The sequence below is a fragment of the Wickerhamomyces ciferrii genome, contig 00080, assembly GCF_000313485.1.
Source record: "Wickerhamomyces ciferrii WGS project CAIF00000000 data, strain NRRL Y-1031 F-60-10, contig 00080, whole genome shotgun sequence".
Lineage (NCBI taxonomy): Eukaryota > Fungi > Ascomycota > Saccharomycetes > Phaffomycetales > Wickerhamomycetaceae > Hansenula > Hansenula ciferrii.
In genome coordinates, this window is record NW_011887660.1 from 41,163 (window position 1) to 58,690 (window position 17,528).

General features: G+C 28.8%; 11 protein-coding genes across 11 annotated transcripts; 9 read left to right on the plus strand and 2 right to left on the minus strand.

Annotated features, from left to right (window-relative positions):
- Positions 1 to 30: 30 nt before the first annotated feature.
- Positions 31 to 1,602, plus strand: LUG1 (Lug1p; the record flags this gene model as incomplete). Its single annotated transcript, XM_011276349.1, has 1 exon — positions 31 to 1,602. The coding sequence occupies one exon, from the start codon at positions 31 to 33 to the stop codon at positions 1,600 to 1,602; it is 1,572 nt and encodes a 523-aa protein (XP_011274651.1).
- A 724-nt stretch (positions 1,603 to 2,326) lies between these two features.
- On the plus strand, positions 2,327 to 3,511 carry BN7_3017 (alkene reductase; the record flags this gene model as incomplete). The annotated part of the gene is made up of 1 exon (XM_011276350.1): positions 2,327 to 3,511. One exon carries the CDS (start codon positions 2,327 to 2,329, stop codon positions 3,509 to 3,511), a length of 1,185 nt encoding a protein of 394 aa, XP_011274652.1.
- Positions 3,512 to 4,774: 1,263 nt separating this feature from the next.
- On the plus strand, positions 4,775 to 5,977 carry BN7_3018 (alkene reductase; the record flags this gene model as incomplete). Its single annotated transcript, XM_011276351.1, has 1 exon — positions 4,775 to 5,977. One exon carries the CDS (start codon positions 4,775 to 4,777, stop codon positions 5,975 to 5,977), a length of 1,203 nt encoding a protein of 400 aa, XP_011274653.1.
- A 521-nt stretch (positions 5,978 to 6,498) lies between these two features.
- BN7_3019 (alkene reductase) lies at positions 6,499 to 7,692 on the plus strand (the record flags this gene model as incomplete). The annotated part of the gene is made up of 1 exon (XM_011276352.1): positions 6,499 to 7,692. One exon carries the CDS (start codon positions 6,499 to 6,501, stop codon positions 7,690 to 7,692), a length of 1,194 nt encoding a protein of 397 aa, XP_011274654.1.
- Positions 7,693 to 8,021: 329 nt separating this feature from the next.
- On the plus strand, positions 8,022 to 8,804 carry BN7_3020 (glucose-induced degradation complex subunit GID8; the record flags this gene model as incomplete). The annotated part of the gene is made up of 1 exon (XM_011276353.1): positions 8,022 to 8,804. The coding sequence occupies one exon, from the start codon at positions 8,022 to 8,024 to the stop codon at positions 8,802 to 8,804; it is 783 nt and encodes a 260-aa protein (XP_011274655.1).
- A 134-nt stretch (positions 8,805 to 8,938) lies between these two features.
- On the minus strand, positions 8,939 to 9,526 carry ERG29 (Erg29p; the record flags this gene model as incomplete). Its single annotated transcript, XM_011276354.1, has 1 exon — positions 8,939 to 9,526. The coding sequence occupies one exon, from the start codon at positions 9,524 to 9,526 to the stop codon at positions 8,939 to 8,941; it is 588 nt and encodes a 195-aa protein (XP_011274656.1).
- Positions 9,527 to 10,668: 1,142 nt separating this feature from the next.
- On the plus strand, positions 10,669 to 11,457 carry BN7_3022 (SRP1/TIP1 family protein; the record flags this gene model as incomplete). Its single annotated transcript, XM_011276355.1, has 1 exon — positions 10,669 to 11,457. One exon carries the CDS (start codon positions 10,669 to 10,671, stop codon positions 11,455 to 11,457), a length of 789 nt encoding a protein of 262 aa, XP_011274657.1.
- A 1,136-nt stretch (positions 11,458 to 12,593) lies between these two features.
- On the plus strand, positions 12,594 to 13,181 carry ZAN3 (Zonadhesin; the record flags this gene model as incomplete). The annotated part of the gene is made up of 1 exon (XM_011276356.1): positions 12,594 to 13,181. The coding sequence occupies one exon, from the start codon at positions 12,594 to 12,596 to the stop codon at positions 13,179 to 13,181; it is 588 nt and encodes a 195-aa protein (XP_011274658.1).
- Positions 13,182 to 13,861: 680 nt separating this feature from the next.
- Positions 13,862 to 14,524, plus strand: AFB1 (Afb1p; the record flags this gene model as incomplete). Its single annotated transcript, XM_011276357.1, has 1 exon — positions 13,862 to 14,524. One exon carries the CDS (start codon positions 13,862 to 13,864, stop codon positions 14,522 to 14,524), a length of 663 nt encoding a protein of 220 aa, XP_011274659.1.
- Positions 14,525 to 14,590: 66 nt separating this feature from the next.
- BN7_3025 (uncharacterized protein) lies at positions 14,591 to 15,388 on the minus strand (the record flags this gene model as incomplete). Its single annotated transcript, XM_011276358.1, has 2 exons — positions 14,591 to 15,159; positions 15,274 to 15,388. The coding sequence occupies 2 exons, from the start codon at positions 15,386 to 15,388 to the stop codon at positions 14,591 to 14,593; spliced, it is 684 nt and encodes a 227-aa protein (XP_011274660.1).
- A 445-nt stretch (positions 15,389 to 15,833) lies between these two features.
- Positions 15,834 to 17,486, plus strand: BN7_3026 (APC family permease; the record flags this gene model as incomplete). Its single annotated transcript, XM_011276359.1, has 1 exon — positions 15,834 to 17,486. One exon carries the CDS (start codon positions 15,834 to 15,836, stop codon positions 17,484 to 17,486), a length of 1,653 nt encoding a protein of 550 aa, XP_011274661.1.
- Positions 17,487 to 17,528: the final 42 nt, after the last annotated feature.

Consider the following 17,528-nt stretch of genomic DNA (forward strand, 5'->3'; position numbering starts at 1 on the left):
TAATAAGAGAGCTGCTACTACTATATTGGTATGGACGATTCATTCCGGCATTTCACAATCAACAATAATCATGATGATAATGAAAACAATTCTAAAGAAATTCAATTTCCTGCTGAAATTTTATTGAAAATTTTAACATTCCAATTTTATCAATTATTATTAAATAATACTTCATCAAATTCTTTCAATATTCAATATTTTATTAAATCTAATTTGACTGTTAATAAAGTTTTCTATAGATGTGTTATTAAGATTATTTATAAATATTGTTCATTCAAAACTCCTCATACTTTTGATATTTTCTTAAATTCATTATTGAAAAATCCAAAATTAGGTGAATATGTTCAAGTATTAGATTTCCAAGAATTCACTTCAATTGGATTAGGAAGAACTGGTAAAATGAATAAAGAAATTCAAATGGTTACTTCTACAACAATCCTTAATTGTCTTTTGAAAACTCCGAATTTAATTGAATTTTTAGCAAGTGAAAATATTAAAGATGATTTAAATTCAGATTTATTATATCATTTATTTAATAATATGAAATATTTAAAATCAATTGATTTTTGTGGTTGTTCTGGTGAAATGTTTGTTTCAAATTTTGATCAATTAATCATTAAAAAACCTGCAAATTATAATATAACAGATCTTTCATTACATGATTGTACAGATTTAACTCCATCCATCTTGGAGAAATTAATTGTTAATTTACCAAATTTGAAAAAATTAGATTTAACTCATACTCAAATAACTTCCACCATATTGAATCTAATACCACATACTGCAAAATTAACTCATTTATCATTATCATATTGTATTCAATTAACAACAAGAGAACTAATTAATTTTTTCATAAATCACCCGGCAATTACATGTAATAAATTAGTTTGGCTTAATTTACAATGTGATTCATCAACAAGTTCTCCATTAAATAATAATCAATTAACTTTTTTATTAAAAATCTTGGATTGTGATTTTGTTTATTTAAATCTTGGTGGATTAGATGTTAGTTTTGAAAATTTAATGCTTATAAAGAGGAAATTTGTAAATTTGAAAAGTTTATCAATAGCAAATAATTCAATTGAAATTGAACAATTAATTGAATTTTTAAAACCTCCTGAGGATGAAAAAACTATAAATTCAAATTTTTATCAAAGATTAGAATTCTTAGATTTATCAAATAATAGATTTATGAATAGATGGAGTTTAGATAATCCTCAATTTTTAAATTGTTGTCCATCATTAATTGCATTTGAATTTTCCATTAAAACTATAAATGATATAGATTCCATGGGTGGGAAATTCATAACAAGAAATGAAAATCACGAGGAAATCATATGGAAAACTTATGATTCATTAGGTAGAAGAGGTTGGTTATTTAAAGTTGACCAAGAAAGAAATCCAGATAATTTATCACAAATTGGTCTTGTGGAATATGATATAAATACGGGTAGAAAATTATTCAAGATTTTAAAACAACCAGATTTCCTTAAAAATGTAAATAAAAAAATTAGTGTTTCAAAGGGGATTTTATTTAATGCTCATGAAGTATTTGGAGATTTTGAAAGAGGTATTTATAAATATTATGGAATGAAGATGTAGGTCCCCCAACATCTCAAATGAACAAAAAAGAAGCGATAAGAACAGAGATGAATATTAAAGATTTATGATTTAAATGATTTGTGGTTTTAAGAAAAGGTGCATTATAATGTTTTTTTTTATTTGCTTAGTATATAGTATACGTTAACGTTTAATTTTTGAATGATGATTATTATAACATTTTATGGCATTACATATATTATTAATTGTGATATTAATTGTAATATTAATTCAATTTTGTAGGGTTTCTTATTTTAATTATGCAAGGATCGGAAAATTAATTATGGGATGATCGGCATTTGGTGAAAATTGGCGCAAAATTTAAAAGTTTAAAATTTTGATATCGGTTGAAAGAGCTCAGATATTCAAAAGCTGAACGATTGAAAGTTGATTGATTGTTTATTCTTAAATATAGAGGAGCATGAAAGACAGAGGAAGTGGATTGTATGGTTGTACTGAAAATATCAATGTTATAGTTTATCAGTGACTTTCCCAATTGAGGTGTTTGTTTAGTTCTCATGTTTTCTTTTCAATTCTATATGTATTATGCATGATTTTTCAAATTGAATCAAAGCCCACAAAATGATTGATTTATTTGATTAGAAATCAAAATTTGAAGTATACCAAGTGGAACAAGGGTATATAAATGATTAGACTCCTCTGGTATTGAAATGAGATGAGAGATGGAGTTCGCACACAAATTATAGAAGATATACAATAAAACACAATGGCTTTAAGAAATGATAAAACAATTGCTTTTAAAGATACAGATCTATTCAAACCAATCACTGTTGGTCCTGTTGATTTGAAACATAGAGTTGTTATGGCTCCATTAACTCGTATGAGAAATGTTGATTATGTTCCAAATACTGAATTAATGGCTGAATATTATAGTCAAAGATCTCAAAGACCAGGTACTTTAATTTTAACAGAAGCTACATTCATTTCACCAGAAGCTGGTGGTTATAAGACTGCACCAGGTATTTTCAACAATGAACAAATTGAAGCATGGAAACCAATCCATAAGGCTATTCATGATAATGGATCTTTTTCATTCCAACAATTATGGAATTTAGGTTGGCAATCAATGCCTGATGTTTTAGCAAAAGATGGTTTAAAATATATCAGTGCAACATCAGATAATTATATGGATGAAGAAAGTAAAAAAATTGCATTAGAATCTAAAAATCCTATTCATGGATTAACAATCCCAGAAATTAAAGAACATATTGCCAATTATGTTAAAGCTGCTAAAAATTCATTAGAAGCTGGTGCTGATGGTGTTGAAATCCATTCAGCAAATGGTTATTTATTAAATCAATTTTTAGATGCAAATTCAAACAAGAGAACTGATGAATATGGTGGTTCAATTGAAAATAGAGCAAGATTTACATTAGAAGTTGTTGATGCAGTTGTTGAAGCTATTGGTTCTTCAAAAGTTGGTATTAGATTATCACCATTTGGTTATTTTGGTAATATGACTGGTAAAAAAGATCCAGAATTTTTAGCTTTATATGCTTATGTTTTCGCTCAATTAGAAAAAAGAGCTCAAAATGGTAATAGATTAGCTTATATTCATTTAGTTGAACCAAGAGTTACAAATCCATTTGATCCAGAAGGTATTAATGAAGTTGATGGTTCAAATGAATTCATTTATGATATTTGGAAAGGTAATGTTATTAGAGCTGGTAATTATGCTCAATATCCTGATATTGCATTAAAAGATTCTTCAAAACCAAATACTTTGTTAGCATATGGTAGAACTTTTATTTCAACTCCAGATATTGTTGATAGATTAGAAAAAGGTTTACAATTGAATGTTTATGATCGTAATAGTTTCTATCAACCAGATGCTAAAGGTTATACTGATTATCCAACTTATGAAGAGGCTAAGAAATCAACTAGTTCATAATTTTGGTGAAGATCTTGAGTCAATGGTATATTTTGTGTATATTTGAATTAAGATATAGATCATGACGGGTTAATTTCATTTGTAGATTAAAAAATGAGCGAGGTGACTTTTATTTACAAGAAATATATATTGAGTATTGATCTACCATGTGTCAAGCGAATTCGTTCAACCGGACACGATCAATTAACCCGTTCAAGATTATAAGCTTGTCTAGTGATGAATTATGACATTCATGATTCATGATCCTATAGTAATTATATACAAGTGCATTCATAGCAAAATCCAGAAATTTAAACCCTTATACAAGATCAACCATCTATTTAAAAGCATAAATTTTTGACACAAAAGATGATTGATTATAAATTATAGTTTAAACTTCAATCTCCGTTATGTGCTTAAGGCGGAAGTCTAACGCATTCATGATATTTTAGTTTTCTGTATTTAGTTACATCGGCTATAAATTTTTAATTCTCCGTTGAAAAACCGTTACGTGTCGGTTTCGAATTTCCTAATTAAGAGGTGAGATTTGGCGTTTTCTTTGCACTTCTTACCTTTTTTGTAATTTTGGCGTAATTTGCGTAGTATTCTTTTCTTCTGGCGCATTAAAAAGAAACTTTTAAAATTTCGTCGGGAATCCGTTTGTGAGCGAGCGTCGAATTGCGCAAAAGTTTTGAAGTTTATCCGATTGAAATTTGAAATGTATAGCGATGAACTTTGAAGTGACCAAATAGAACCCTGTGTTCTAAAATTACTTTGAAAATTATCAGTTAAAGAATCCACTAGAGTGTGCAATGTCTCACCAATTGAATCGTACGATCTAATTCAAACTCTTTGACGTGATCTAGGTCTAAAAATTAACCAGTGACGTACACCGTACTATATCATATTACTAATTTGCCCAACTATCCACGGAGTTTTGACGCAATAATTATGACATCTACTATAAAAAAATAATTACTTTTGCAGTGTAAGTTCAAGCAAGGATATATTTGACATCGGTTATGTGATAGATTTAAAGTACAAGAACGCTGCTGGATTCCTTTAGAAATCCGCATAAAGAAGGAAAAATCTTTACTCTTCTAAGAATTATCTCCATATACCGATGAACTACTTACATACGAACCTGGAATTTAAACCTGATTAGAAATACGAGAGTTGAACTAAATCTATATAAAGTCATGATGATATCCAATTGAAGTTTTAAAGTAACATGTATTAAGTTCATCAATTATACAACTATACATTATAAATACAAATTACAAAATGCCTTTCAGAGACGATAAAACAATTGCTTTCAAAGATACTGATTTATTCAAATCAATCAATGTTGGTTCAGCTGAATTAAAACAAAGAATTGTTATGGCTCCATTAACTCGTTTACGTTCAACAAACTATGTTCCAAATACTGAATTATCAGCTAAATATTATGGTCAAAGAGCTCAAAGAGAAGGTACTTTAATCATCACAGAAGGTACTTTTATCTCTGCTGAAGCTGCTGGTTATAAACCAGCTCCAGGTATTTTCACTAAAGAACAAATTGAAGCTTGGAAACCAATCCACAAGGCTATTCATGATCAAAAATCATTTGTTTTCCAACAATTATGGAATTTAGGATGGCAATCATGGCCAGCTGCTTTAGCTGAAGATGGTTTACAATATATTGGTGCCACCACAGATGTTTATATGGATGAAGATAGTAAAAAAGCTGCTTTAGATGCTAAAAATCCAATTCATGGTTTAACAATTCCAGAAATTAAAGAACATGTTGCCAACTATGTTAAAGCTGCTAAAAATGCCTTAGAAGCTGGTGCTGATGGTGTTGAAATCCATTCAGCTAATGGTTATTTATTAAATCAATTCTTAGATCCAAATTCAAACAAAAGAACTGATGAATACGGTGGTTCAATTGAAAATAGAGCTAAATTCACATTAGAAGTTGTTGATGCACTTGTTGAAGCTATTGGTAATGAAAAAGTTGGTATTAGATTATCACCATATGGTTGGTTTGGTAATATGACTGGTAAAAATGATCCAGAATTCATTGCTTTATACGCTTATGTTATTGCACAATTAGAAAAAAGAGCTCAACAAGGTAAAAGATTAGCTTATATTCATTTAGTTGAACCAAGAGTTACATCACCTGCAGATGCTGAAGGTGTTAATGAAGTTGAAGGTTCAAATAATTTTATTTATGATATTTGGAAAGGTAATGTTATTAGAGCTGGTAATTATGCTTCATATCCAGATAATGCTAAAACTGATGTTTCTAAACCAAATACTTTATTAGCTTATGGTAGAACTTTTATCTCTACACCAGATATTGTTGATAGATTAGAAAAAGGTTTACCATTAAATGCTTATGATCGTAATACTTTCTATAATCCAGATGCTAAGGGTTATACTGATTATCCAACTTATGAAGAAGCTATAAAAGCTGAAAAAGTTGAAGATTTAAAATTGAACTAGAAAGCTTTGTGTACTATAGCTGATTAAATAATTGCATATATATAGATGATTAATGTTATGATAGACTTTTGGGATAGAGGTAAGATATCACATGTAGGTACTAGGCTCATCATATTTCACCTTTAATTGACATTAAATAAGGTCCCACGAGATTCTAGAAGCCCAAATACTGCACTATAGCACTCTATAAGATCCTGATCACATGTAATTAACCAATGTTGATCTCAGAACGTCTTTTATTTAAATCCATTAAATTCCCTAAAGTCCCCAACGACTCCCATATAAAACTTTTCCAAAAATGTTCCATACATATTAAATCCGAATTTTTCAGTCACGGAAATAACGTTGATATTCGGAGTAGAATAAAATATTGACTTGAATCGAAATTATGTGAATGTTAACATTATATCTCACCATGATTAGCAGAAACTCATGTTTTGAGTATAAATAGAGACCATAATGACTGAATTAATGATGAATTATAGCTATAGAGGGTACAAATATAGCTAAGCTTTATAATAATGCAATTCAGAACAGATAACCCCATCCAATTCAAAGATACCAACCTTTTCAAACCAATCCAACTTGGTTCAATTGAACTAAAACATAGAGTTGTCTTAGCCCCCTTAACCCGTGGTAGAAGTGATAACTATACCCCCACAGCACAAATGATTGAATATTATAATCAAAGATCCCAAAAACCAGGTACTTTAATAATTACAGAAGGTACTTTCATTTCACCAGAATCAGGTGGTATTAAAGTTGCCCCAGGTATATTCACCCAAGAACAAATTGAGGCATGGAAACCAATTCATAAAAAAATTCATGATAATGGATCTTTTTCATTTCAACAATTATGGAATTTAGGTTGGCAATCATGGCCTGGGGTGTTAGCTAATGATGGATTAAAATTTGTTGGTGCTAGTGATGATAATTATATGGATGAGACAAGTAAACAAGCTGCTTTGGAAGTTGGTAATCCTATTCATGGTTTAACAATCCCAGAGATCAAAGAACATGTTGGTAATTATGTTAAAGCTGCTGAAAATTCATTAGAAGCTGGTGCTGATGGTGTAGAAATTCATAGTTGTAATGGATATTTATTGAATCAATTTTTGGATACAAATTCCAACAAGAGAACTGATGAATATGGTGGTTCAATTGAAAACAGATCAAGGTTTATCTTAGAGATCATTGATTCTGTTATTGATGCTATTGGTGCTTTTAAAATCGGTGTTAGATTCTCACCCTTTGGAGTTTATGGAAATATGAATGGTGATAAAAATCCAATGATGATTGAATTATATTCTTATATATTTGATCAATTAGAAAAAAGAGCTCAAGATGGTAAGAGAATAACTTATATCCACATAGTTGAACCAAGAGTCACATCATTTGTTGATGATGAAGGTGTTAATGAATCTCAAGGTTCAAATGAATTTATTTATAAATTTTGGAAAGGTTTGGTCATTAGAGCTGGTAATTATGCTTTAAATCCTGAGATTGCATTGAATGATATCACTAACCACCCAAATACATTGTTAGCTTATGGTAGAACTTTCATATCAAATCCTGATTTACCTGAAAGGTTAGAAAAAGGGTTACCTTTAACCAAATATAATCGTGAAACTTTTTATACACCTGGTGAAGAAGGATATATTGATTATCCAAGGTATAGTGATATGGAACAACATGAAAAATGGTGCATTATCTAACCATGGTGTATAATCATAATAATCACTTAAAATAAAACAATTTTCTATGTTTTCCATCACCAAAATTTGTAGTTTATATAAAAAGTTGAAAGGTTATACCATCTGCCATTTATCACGCCTGTTATACCGTGTCAATAACCTTTTTTCTCCTTGATCGCGAAAAGAGTTTATCATTTGTGGGTTGAGAAATATAAATAAGAACACATTGTATTTGCCATTAAACAATTAAACATTTGATAGTTGTTATCGGTTTAGGTGTATTGGTGATAATAGGTACTTTGCGGGTCAAGGAATAAGAATATAATATCAAGGAACAAGGATACAACAAGATGAGCTCAGAAGAGATTGATTGGAATTCATTAATGGAATCAAATCTTATAGATAAACAATCATTAAATCATTTAATTTTAAATTATTTAATATTTGAAGGTTATGAAAATTCCACAATTAAATTTGCCAAAGAAATTGGTATTAATTTAGATAATGAAGTTGATGAACAAGGAGAAGAAGGAGAAGAAGATGATGAACCTATAAAGGCAAATATTATAATGGGATTAAATAGTATTAAAATTAGAAATGAAATTAAATTAAATATATTGAATGGTGAAATCCAATTGGGGATTAATAAATTAAATTTAAATTATCCTGATTTATTAGAACAAAATAATTTTTTATATTTTAAATTGTTGTTATTAAATTTAATTGAAATGATTAGAAAAAATCGTGATTCTGAAACCTCAATAAAAGATGATGAACCCACTGAATTTAATCAAGAAGAATTTGTCCTTAAAATTATTAAATTTGCACAAGAAAAATTAACAAATAAAGCTATTAAAAATGTTAAATTTATGGAAGAATTAGAATTAACAATGACTTTATTATTATATTCAACAAATGATTCAAATTTATTACCATTAAGATTAAATGAATTATTTGAATTTAAATTAAGAAGAGATATAGCAGATTTAGTTAATAAATCAATATTAGTTAATGATTCAAATAATTTAATTGATTTAAATTATAAAAAAAATTTTATGAAAAAAAGGAAGCTACAACTACAAATACTAGTAATAATGATGAAATTGATATTGATGATGATGAAGATGGATTAAATAATCAAATTATTGATTCAAATTTGAAAAAAATGATTAAATTATGGATATGGAGTGAAAATCAAGTTTATGATAAAAATATTGAATTTCCAAAATTAAATTTGGAATGAATGTGATGTTATGATTTTATGATATTATATTAAATTGTAGTAAACTTTTAATCTATTACCAGTTTCAACACCTAATAAACATAATGCTTTATTATCATCTTTTAATAGTTTGTTTTTATGATAAACTAATACATCATTAATTTTATAATTTTCTTGTTGTTTTAATGATAATTTTTCTTGGAAAATTGAAGAATCTTTAAACAAAAAATATAATTTTTTCCTGGTAAATTCTAAAGTACAACCTAATTCAGGATCTTTATTATTTTCAAAATCTTCAATAGTAAATTCTAAATGATAATTTAATGGTTTTGATAAAATAATTTTATTATTTATTTCACCATTAGTAATAACATAACCATCAACATAAACATGAGCACAATGAACAGGTTTATCAATAAAGAATTCTTTACCAGGTAATTCCCATAATTGGAAATTAACACCAATTTGGAAAATTAATTTATAAATCAATATTAATACCAGTATAATAATAGCCCAAACTGTGATCTTTTTAGATATTTCATTATTTAAATGATGATTTGAAAATTCTGTTGAAGATAAGATTGATATTATTATGGATTCTATCTTGTTATACCATGCTATTATAAATGACATTGTTTAATTTGATTCTAATTGTTCTAGCTCTTCAAAATATTTCATTCATTCAAATTTGTTTATACGAGTACAAATCACCCGAGTATTAATTATGAAAACACTGCGCGAACCGATAATTTATAGTCACGTGAATGGATAAGTATATAAACTACGCTTAATTTTACTAAATAATTCAAGATATTGATCAGTTGCAGTATATGATGAGAATTTACTGGTAAAGTTTATCTTGATTGTTGTTTATTTATTATTATCCAGTTGTTCCGATGATTTAGACTTAAATACGGTTAAATGAAGACCTATATATAGCTGTCCGAGCTTAACCAAGTATGTAACCAAGTATTAACCAAGCGCTAAAACAGTTTATATCTCTATTAATGACATACACCACTTTAATTATTCCATATATCCCTTATTCATAACTTAATTACAATTCAATTAAGGTAAAACCCCAGATTATTCTTCCCGAGGCCATTAACAATAATTTCATTAATACCCAATTTGGTCATCAAAGGGCAATAAAGTACAATTTACGTGTATTCTACAATTGTTCGTAAGCAAGATGGTTAAAAACGATTTACGTGACTTATTTAACAGTATAATTGGGGTATATAGTACGGTATTACGGTTGTATGATTAAGTTAAGTATGAATGCTTATTATGCTCCTCTTTTATAAGGATATCAGTTTAAGGGTTTGAAGGGTTCAAATTAGGTAATACATTGTGAGAAAGTGGTATATTGTGGTATAACAAATGATACAATCTATTTAGTGATATAGACGTAGTATATATTAGCTTCTATGTATATTGTCTAGACGTTCCATTGCACTAGTGTTAAATATTGTTCAATTAGTCACCGAGAACCATAAAGATTGACACCAAAATTCATTATAATTGTAAATCTCCCCACATTTTAATACAAATGCCTTTTATGAATTAAATAACTGTCTACATTTAAACCAATCATCATTGATTAGTGAACAAACCAAAAACTTTGACAGTTTATGAGAAGATTAAGTCTTGGTAAGTACTAAATTTCATGTATATAATGTTAACCTTGATGATGGGTATAAATATCATAAATTTCCAGGATAATGAGAATTTGAACTTTGACTCTTAATCATACAAGACAATATTACTACAAGATGCAATTACAAGTCCTTTTACAATTAGCTTTAGCTACATTAGCTTTAGGTCAACAAAACACAGAATTAGTTCAAGGTGTTTTCAGTGATGTTCAAGCACATTCTGCTGAATATTTATCATATATTGGTGGTGGTGCAGGTGGTAATGGTGTTCCATTAGGTTTATTATCACTTTATCGTGAAGCTCAAACTTATACTGATCAAGGTTATACTTCATTATTTACAGAAGTTGATGTTAATGAAGTTTCAAGTTTTGCAACTGGATTACCTTGGTATAGTTCAAGATTACAAAGTGTTTTCCAAGCTGCAGAAACTGGTGAATCATCAGGTTCAGGTTCAGAATCAGGTTCAGAATCAGGTTCTCAATCATCTTCTGGTTCTGTTGTAAGTGGTTCAAGTGCCTCATCAATTGTTTCTTCAATCACTGAATCTGCTAATTCTGCTTCAAGTGGTGGTGCTGGTGGTGCTGGTGGTGGTTCAGGCTCTCAATCAGGATCACAATCTGGTGGTTCAGGATCACAATCAGGATCCCAATCAGGTTCTTCATCTGAAGGTTCAGGCTCATCAGGCTCATCAGGATCAGGATCTTCATCTGGTGGTAGTTCAGGTAGTTCTTCAGGAGGTTCAGGTGGTTCATCATCAGGAGGATCCGGTGGATCAGGTTCATCATCTTCAGGAGGTTCAGGAGATAGTTCAAATGGTGCTTTTGCAGTTAGAGAACAAAGTGGACAATTGGCTTATATGGTTATTCCATTTGTTATGTTGATGGCTGCTCCAGCTTTATTATAAGATAATAAGTTATACTTATAGTTTTATTTATTTATTTCAATTCTTAATACTTGACTTTTTTATATACCATAAAAACTTGATGTTTTGATTATTTTTATTCTATATTATATATACTGCAATGATGATTTGCTGATTGCTAATTAATATAATTGTGCTATAATTACTTTAATTTGTAGTTTCTGTATGTATTTTTGTCCTTTTGTTTATAGTATCATCATCCTTGATAATAGAGTCAACAATTTGGTAGTATATCGTACTTTTTTTGTAAAATTTTATGATAACCACCAACCTCATATCAATCTTATTCCATTCAACTAAGTACTATTACTTCACCACTTAACTCATAGTTAGTTTTATTTGTCTTCTTTGATTTCATTGTTTTGATGAAATAAATTTTCAAAGTGGTTCCCATCGCAAAAGCCAATAAGCGAGAATTCTCATAGATTTGAACAATTTTACAAAGAAACAAAATATACAAAATCTCACTCAACAAAAGAATGTTCATTAAAGAGCAAAAGCACTGTTGTGTTTGTTTGCAATTGAATTATAAGCTCATAGCTCATAGTCCATCATGGTTCGATTCTTTGTTGAATGAAAAAACTCATTCATTGGTTAAAATTCCAATCAGTCTGAGACTTTTATTAGTTATGATCGTATCTTTAATAGTTCATATTTAGTATAAGTCTATTGATCAAATGAGGAAATACTTGAATCGGGGTATCAAGTGGTATAAGGTGGTGTTATAACTTAGTCAAACGATATCTGTTGGGTTTCTTAGAGCTTCCCAAAGGTTTCCTAAAAGGTTGTTGTTGTTATTTGTTATATGAATTTGGTGATATGATTATCCTAATTTGGTGAATTGGTTATAATGTTAATTGGTCCATGTTGGGTTGGAGGTTGGAAGAATACGTGTTCATTGCTAAAGGTCTATTGCTAGCTATGAGATATGTCATACTTCTAGCCTCTAGGTAAACTGTCATACATTGGGTTTGGGATTATTGTCTTACAATGGGTTGATTTCAAAAAGTATAAAAGGTTTGATAAATCACCAAATTATATCAATCTTGGCTCTATAGTTTATACTATACTAACCATATACACTCGCTTATATTACAACAAACAAATACCAATCAACAATGAGATTCCAAACTTTAGCCGCTTTATCATTAGCTTCAATTGCCTTAGCTGATAAAACTGAAATTATTAATGGTGTTTATAATGATATCAATTCACATTTAGAAGAATATTTAAAAATCATTGATCAAGTTCCATCAGATTTATTACAATTATTTAAACAAGCTCAAACTTATACTGATGATTCTTATACCACTTTATATGATAATGTTGATTTAAATGAAGTTTCAACTTTTGCTACTGGTTTAGATTGGTATGATCAAAGATTAAAATCTATTTTCGGTGATGATGCTTCTCCATCAACTGAAGCTCCAGAAGTTTCCACAACTTCAGATGCTCCAGTCTCTTCATCTGCTGCTCCAGTTGAATCATCAACTGTTGAACCAGCTTCATCATCTCAAGCTCCAGTTGAATCATCAACTCAAGAACAAATCACTTCATCAGTTGCTCCAGTTGAACCAAATTCAAACTCAACAAACAATGCTACCACTCCAGCTAATACATTTGATGAAGAAAATTCAGGTTTAAGAAATTCATTAGGTGTTTTCGCTCCTGTTGTTGTTGCTTTAGGTGCTGTTGCCTTATTATAAGTTATATGAACTGATATACATTGAATGAATAAATAATTATAACTTAAATACTTCGTAAACTTTACTTCGGTTGTGTCTTGACCATTAAACGTATATGCTTTTTAATGGATTTTCATGTACTTTATTCGAACCTCAAAAAGTACGAGATATACTAAACTTTGTCTTGAAGAGACTCCAGGGTCCTAATATAACAGATACATAGTGTTTACAATTGAAGAGATGGTAATGGGTCCTATAGAAGATGTACTGTGATCTACGTTCATGGTTTTGTTCGTATAACTGTCGGCTTGACACCTGACGATTTCCAGATTTCTTGAGTACAACCAGGATTCATTACCATCAACAAAAAGAACTATACCATATTAACTGGGGATTCAACAACTGAACAAGTAAACTCGGTTAAACCAAAGTCTAGCTGAGCAGTGAGTACCACTTAAGCTAATGCAAACCATACATAAATGATTTCTTTTTAATTTTTTGCATGGATTAAGTACAATTTTTCATGAATATTCATACCTTTAATACCCATTGAGATCCAAATATGGTAATTAAACAATTAAATCAAGAGAAAAGAATTTTTATAAATGAACCTCAAAATTGAATGAAGTTCGTATTTATAAAAGATTGATTCTCTTCATAAAGATATATGTACTATAGACTATAGATTATCATATCATACAATGTTTTTCAAATTCCTAATCACAATATTTCTAAGTTCACTAGCTATAGCTCAAACAACATCATACAACGCAGAACAATGGTCCAAAGCATCATCACAAGCATTACAAACAGATGGTGAATTATTTTATGCATTTTTATCAGATTTTAATTATAATTTCCCCAAATATAAGACATTTATGGATGAAAATAAGATGACATATCCAGCAAATTTACAAAATTATGCTTTCCAAATTCAAAGTATTACAGATGATGAAGAAATGATTCAGGTGCTAAAAAGTAAATCATTCCCATTTAGTGAATTTAATACAATGTTTACAAAATTTGAGTGGGCTTCAAGTTTATTAAGTGAAAATGGATTATCAAAAGTTTTAATGCCTTCTGAATTTTTAACTAAGGAAGCATCAATCACTGGTGGTAGTGAAAGTGAAAGTGGAAGTGGAAGTGGTAGTTCTATTGCAAGTATTACATCAAATTCCGAATCAAGTTCTGAATCAAGTGGAAGTGAAAGTTCAAATGAATCAAGTGGAAGTTCATCTTCATCAAGTGAAGGTTCATCTTCTTCAAGTTCTACATCAGCTTCACAATCATCAAATTTAGGTGAATCATTATATATTCCAATAATTTCATTCCCATTAGTTATGATTTCATTTTTCTTATTATAATTGACATATTAGTCATTAGCTATTAACCAAAAAATTCTTTTATTCATATTATTAATATTTTTCACATTATTTACTTTCATTACTTTCATTTAAAGAATGTAAATTTTTTTCAATTTTTTCCACAAATTTTATAAAATTTAAATCATTTAATTTTTCAATTAATAAATTTTTTAATTCTGAGTCATTTAATTCAGTTTTTTCTTTTGTAGGTTTAAGAATTTTTGATAAAAAATCTGATGATATATCATTTTTTTGAGTTTGTTGAACTTGTTGTTCAGGTTGAGTTTGTTGAATCATTGGTAAGATTGGTTGACTTAAAATTGAAGTGTTTAAATGTTGAGTTGTTGGTTGAGATTGGAATTGATTCATAAAATCTATTGGTTGATTAATTTGTGACATTGGAATAAATTGAGTTGATGATGAAGTTGTTGAATCATCTTTAATATTAAATTTATTTTGTTGTAACAAATAAATAAATTTTTGATATTCCATTGGATTAATAAAACTAATTTGAAATCTTTTGGTTATAATTTGATGTAATTCATTTATAATTTGATATTTGAAACCAATTGATGGATTTTTAGAATATATTGATAAATTTTCATCAAATTTATGAATTTTCTTAACATCTAATTCTTCCTGTGGTGCATGGTTAGTATAATAACAATAACTATATAATAAATAAAGGTCTCTTCAGACTAATAAAGTTGATTTCCAAAATATCTTGAATATATAATCCATTGAATTACCAGTGATTTGAATATTATTAACCATCAAGACAAGATCATTTCTAGAGGGGAAGTGTTCCCATTGACCGTTGTTTTTGCAGAAGGAGTACTTTCTGATACTATAAACCAGTGGCATATTTGATGACTATTTAATCCCATATATCAATATACCATCAATATAATAGTCAAGATAACAATATCAATATCAAAACAAATTAATTTAAAAATCAAAACAATGAAAAATTAAAAGTCACATGAAAGTCAACTAAATCACATGATTAGGGCTTCATTCACAGAACATTACATAATCAATATAAACTGTGGCATTAATTAGACACATTTAATACTAATCATTACAATTTGTAAATGGTTATTTTCAATACACAGTGTTTTATTAAACTGTGGTGATTTGATAGGGATAGAAATGATTTGTAATAAAAGGATATTAGTATGCATCATGGAACAAGTGGTTATAGACATGATCTTTGAGTACTAGGCTTATCTTATCACTTATCAGTATTTAAACAAGTGAGATTCCAATAAATTCCTAGTGGTTTATTTGATATTCAAGGTATTCAAAGATGTCTTCGTCTAATGATCTTTATAAGGATCAATTCATAGTGGAAATCAATTCAAGATCAAATAGTGATGCTTCAGATGAACAATTAATCTCTGAGAATGCTCTTGATTATGGGTCCACAAAGGAAATCAATGATTCAATATTACAAGTTGATTTAGAAAATTTACCTCAAGGACGTCAATTTGGTGTTTTCTCTACAATTGTCTTGTTTATTAGTAGGATATTTGGTTCTGGGATTTGGGCTACTCCTGCTTTGGTGTTTCAAGGTGTTGGTGGTTCACCATTATTGTTCTTTATTATGTGGATTATAGCTGCTTTAATGGCTTTTGCTGGATTATTTATTTATTTAGAATTGGGGTCCATTGTTCCTAAATCAGGTGGTACAAAAGTATTTCTTGAATTCATATATCCAAGACCTTTTTTATTGATTAGCGTTGTTTTTGCAATATTTCAACTAGTTTTCAGTATGTCTATTACAAATGCTTTGGTATTTGGGAAATATCTATTATTCGCTTTGGGGTTTGAACCTGATTATATTGAAACTTCTCAAGCATCAAGTAATATTGGAATGGGACTTATAATAATAACTTGTCTGGTCCATGGTATTTCTGTTAAAACTGGACTTTTTGTTCAAAATTTCCTTGGTGCTTTAAAATTATTCCTTGTTGCAATAATGACAATAACTGGTATTTATGTCCTTATAACACCAACCCAACTAACAGGTTTACCAAATCATTTCCATTGGGATGAAGTTTTCAAATTCCAAGATTCTTCCATAGTAACAACTTCAAGTTTATCATCATCATTATTAAATTGTTTCTTTACATTTGGTGGTTGGAGTTCTGTTCATACTCTATCAAGTGAAATTCAAAACCCAAATAGAACTTTTAAAATCGCAGGTCCAATATCATTAATCCTTGCATTATTAAATTTTACATTAATCAATATAGCATATTTAAAAATCATTCCACATGATGAAATCATGGAAATTGGTCCATTAATCGGTTCAATCCTTTTTGAAAAAATATTTGGTTATAAATTAGGTAGACAATTCATAACAATATCAATTGCCATATCATCAGCATCAAATGTATTTGTTGTTATTTATTCATTAGTTAGAATGAATCAAGAAATTTTTAGAGAAGGTTATTTCCCATATAGTGGATTTTTTGCATCAAATTCCAAAATTTTCAAAACTCCAATAACTTGTCTTGTTTTAACTTGTTTTACAAATTGTATTTGGTTATATTTATTACCTCAAGGTGGTGATTCTTTTAATTATATTATAAGTTTAGAAGGTTATACAGGTCAAATTTTCTTGTTACTTACATCAATAGGTATCTTTATAATTAGATATCGTTTCCCACATTCAAGAGCATCAATAAGAGCTTCTAGAATAGGTACAATTTTAATAATCTTTGTTACATTATTTATTATTATAAGTCCATTCTTCACAAAAGATAGTAATCAAGCTAAATTAGGTGGATTACCACCTTATTATATATTATCACCATTAATTTTAATATCTTGTGTTGGATTTTGGGGCTTGAAATTTAAAATTTTACCTTATTTATTTGGATATGAATTAGAGAATGAAGTTAAAGAATTACATGATGGATTAACTATTAAAAAATGGGTTAAAGTTTATCACTAGCTGTGGGTCACTAAGTGGTTATAGGGTTATATAAATGGGAAT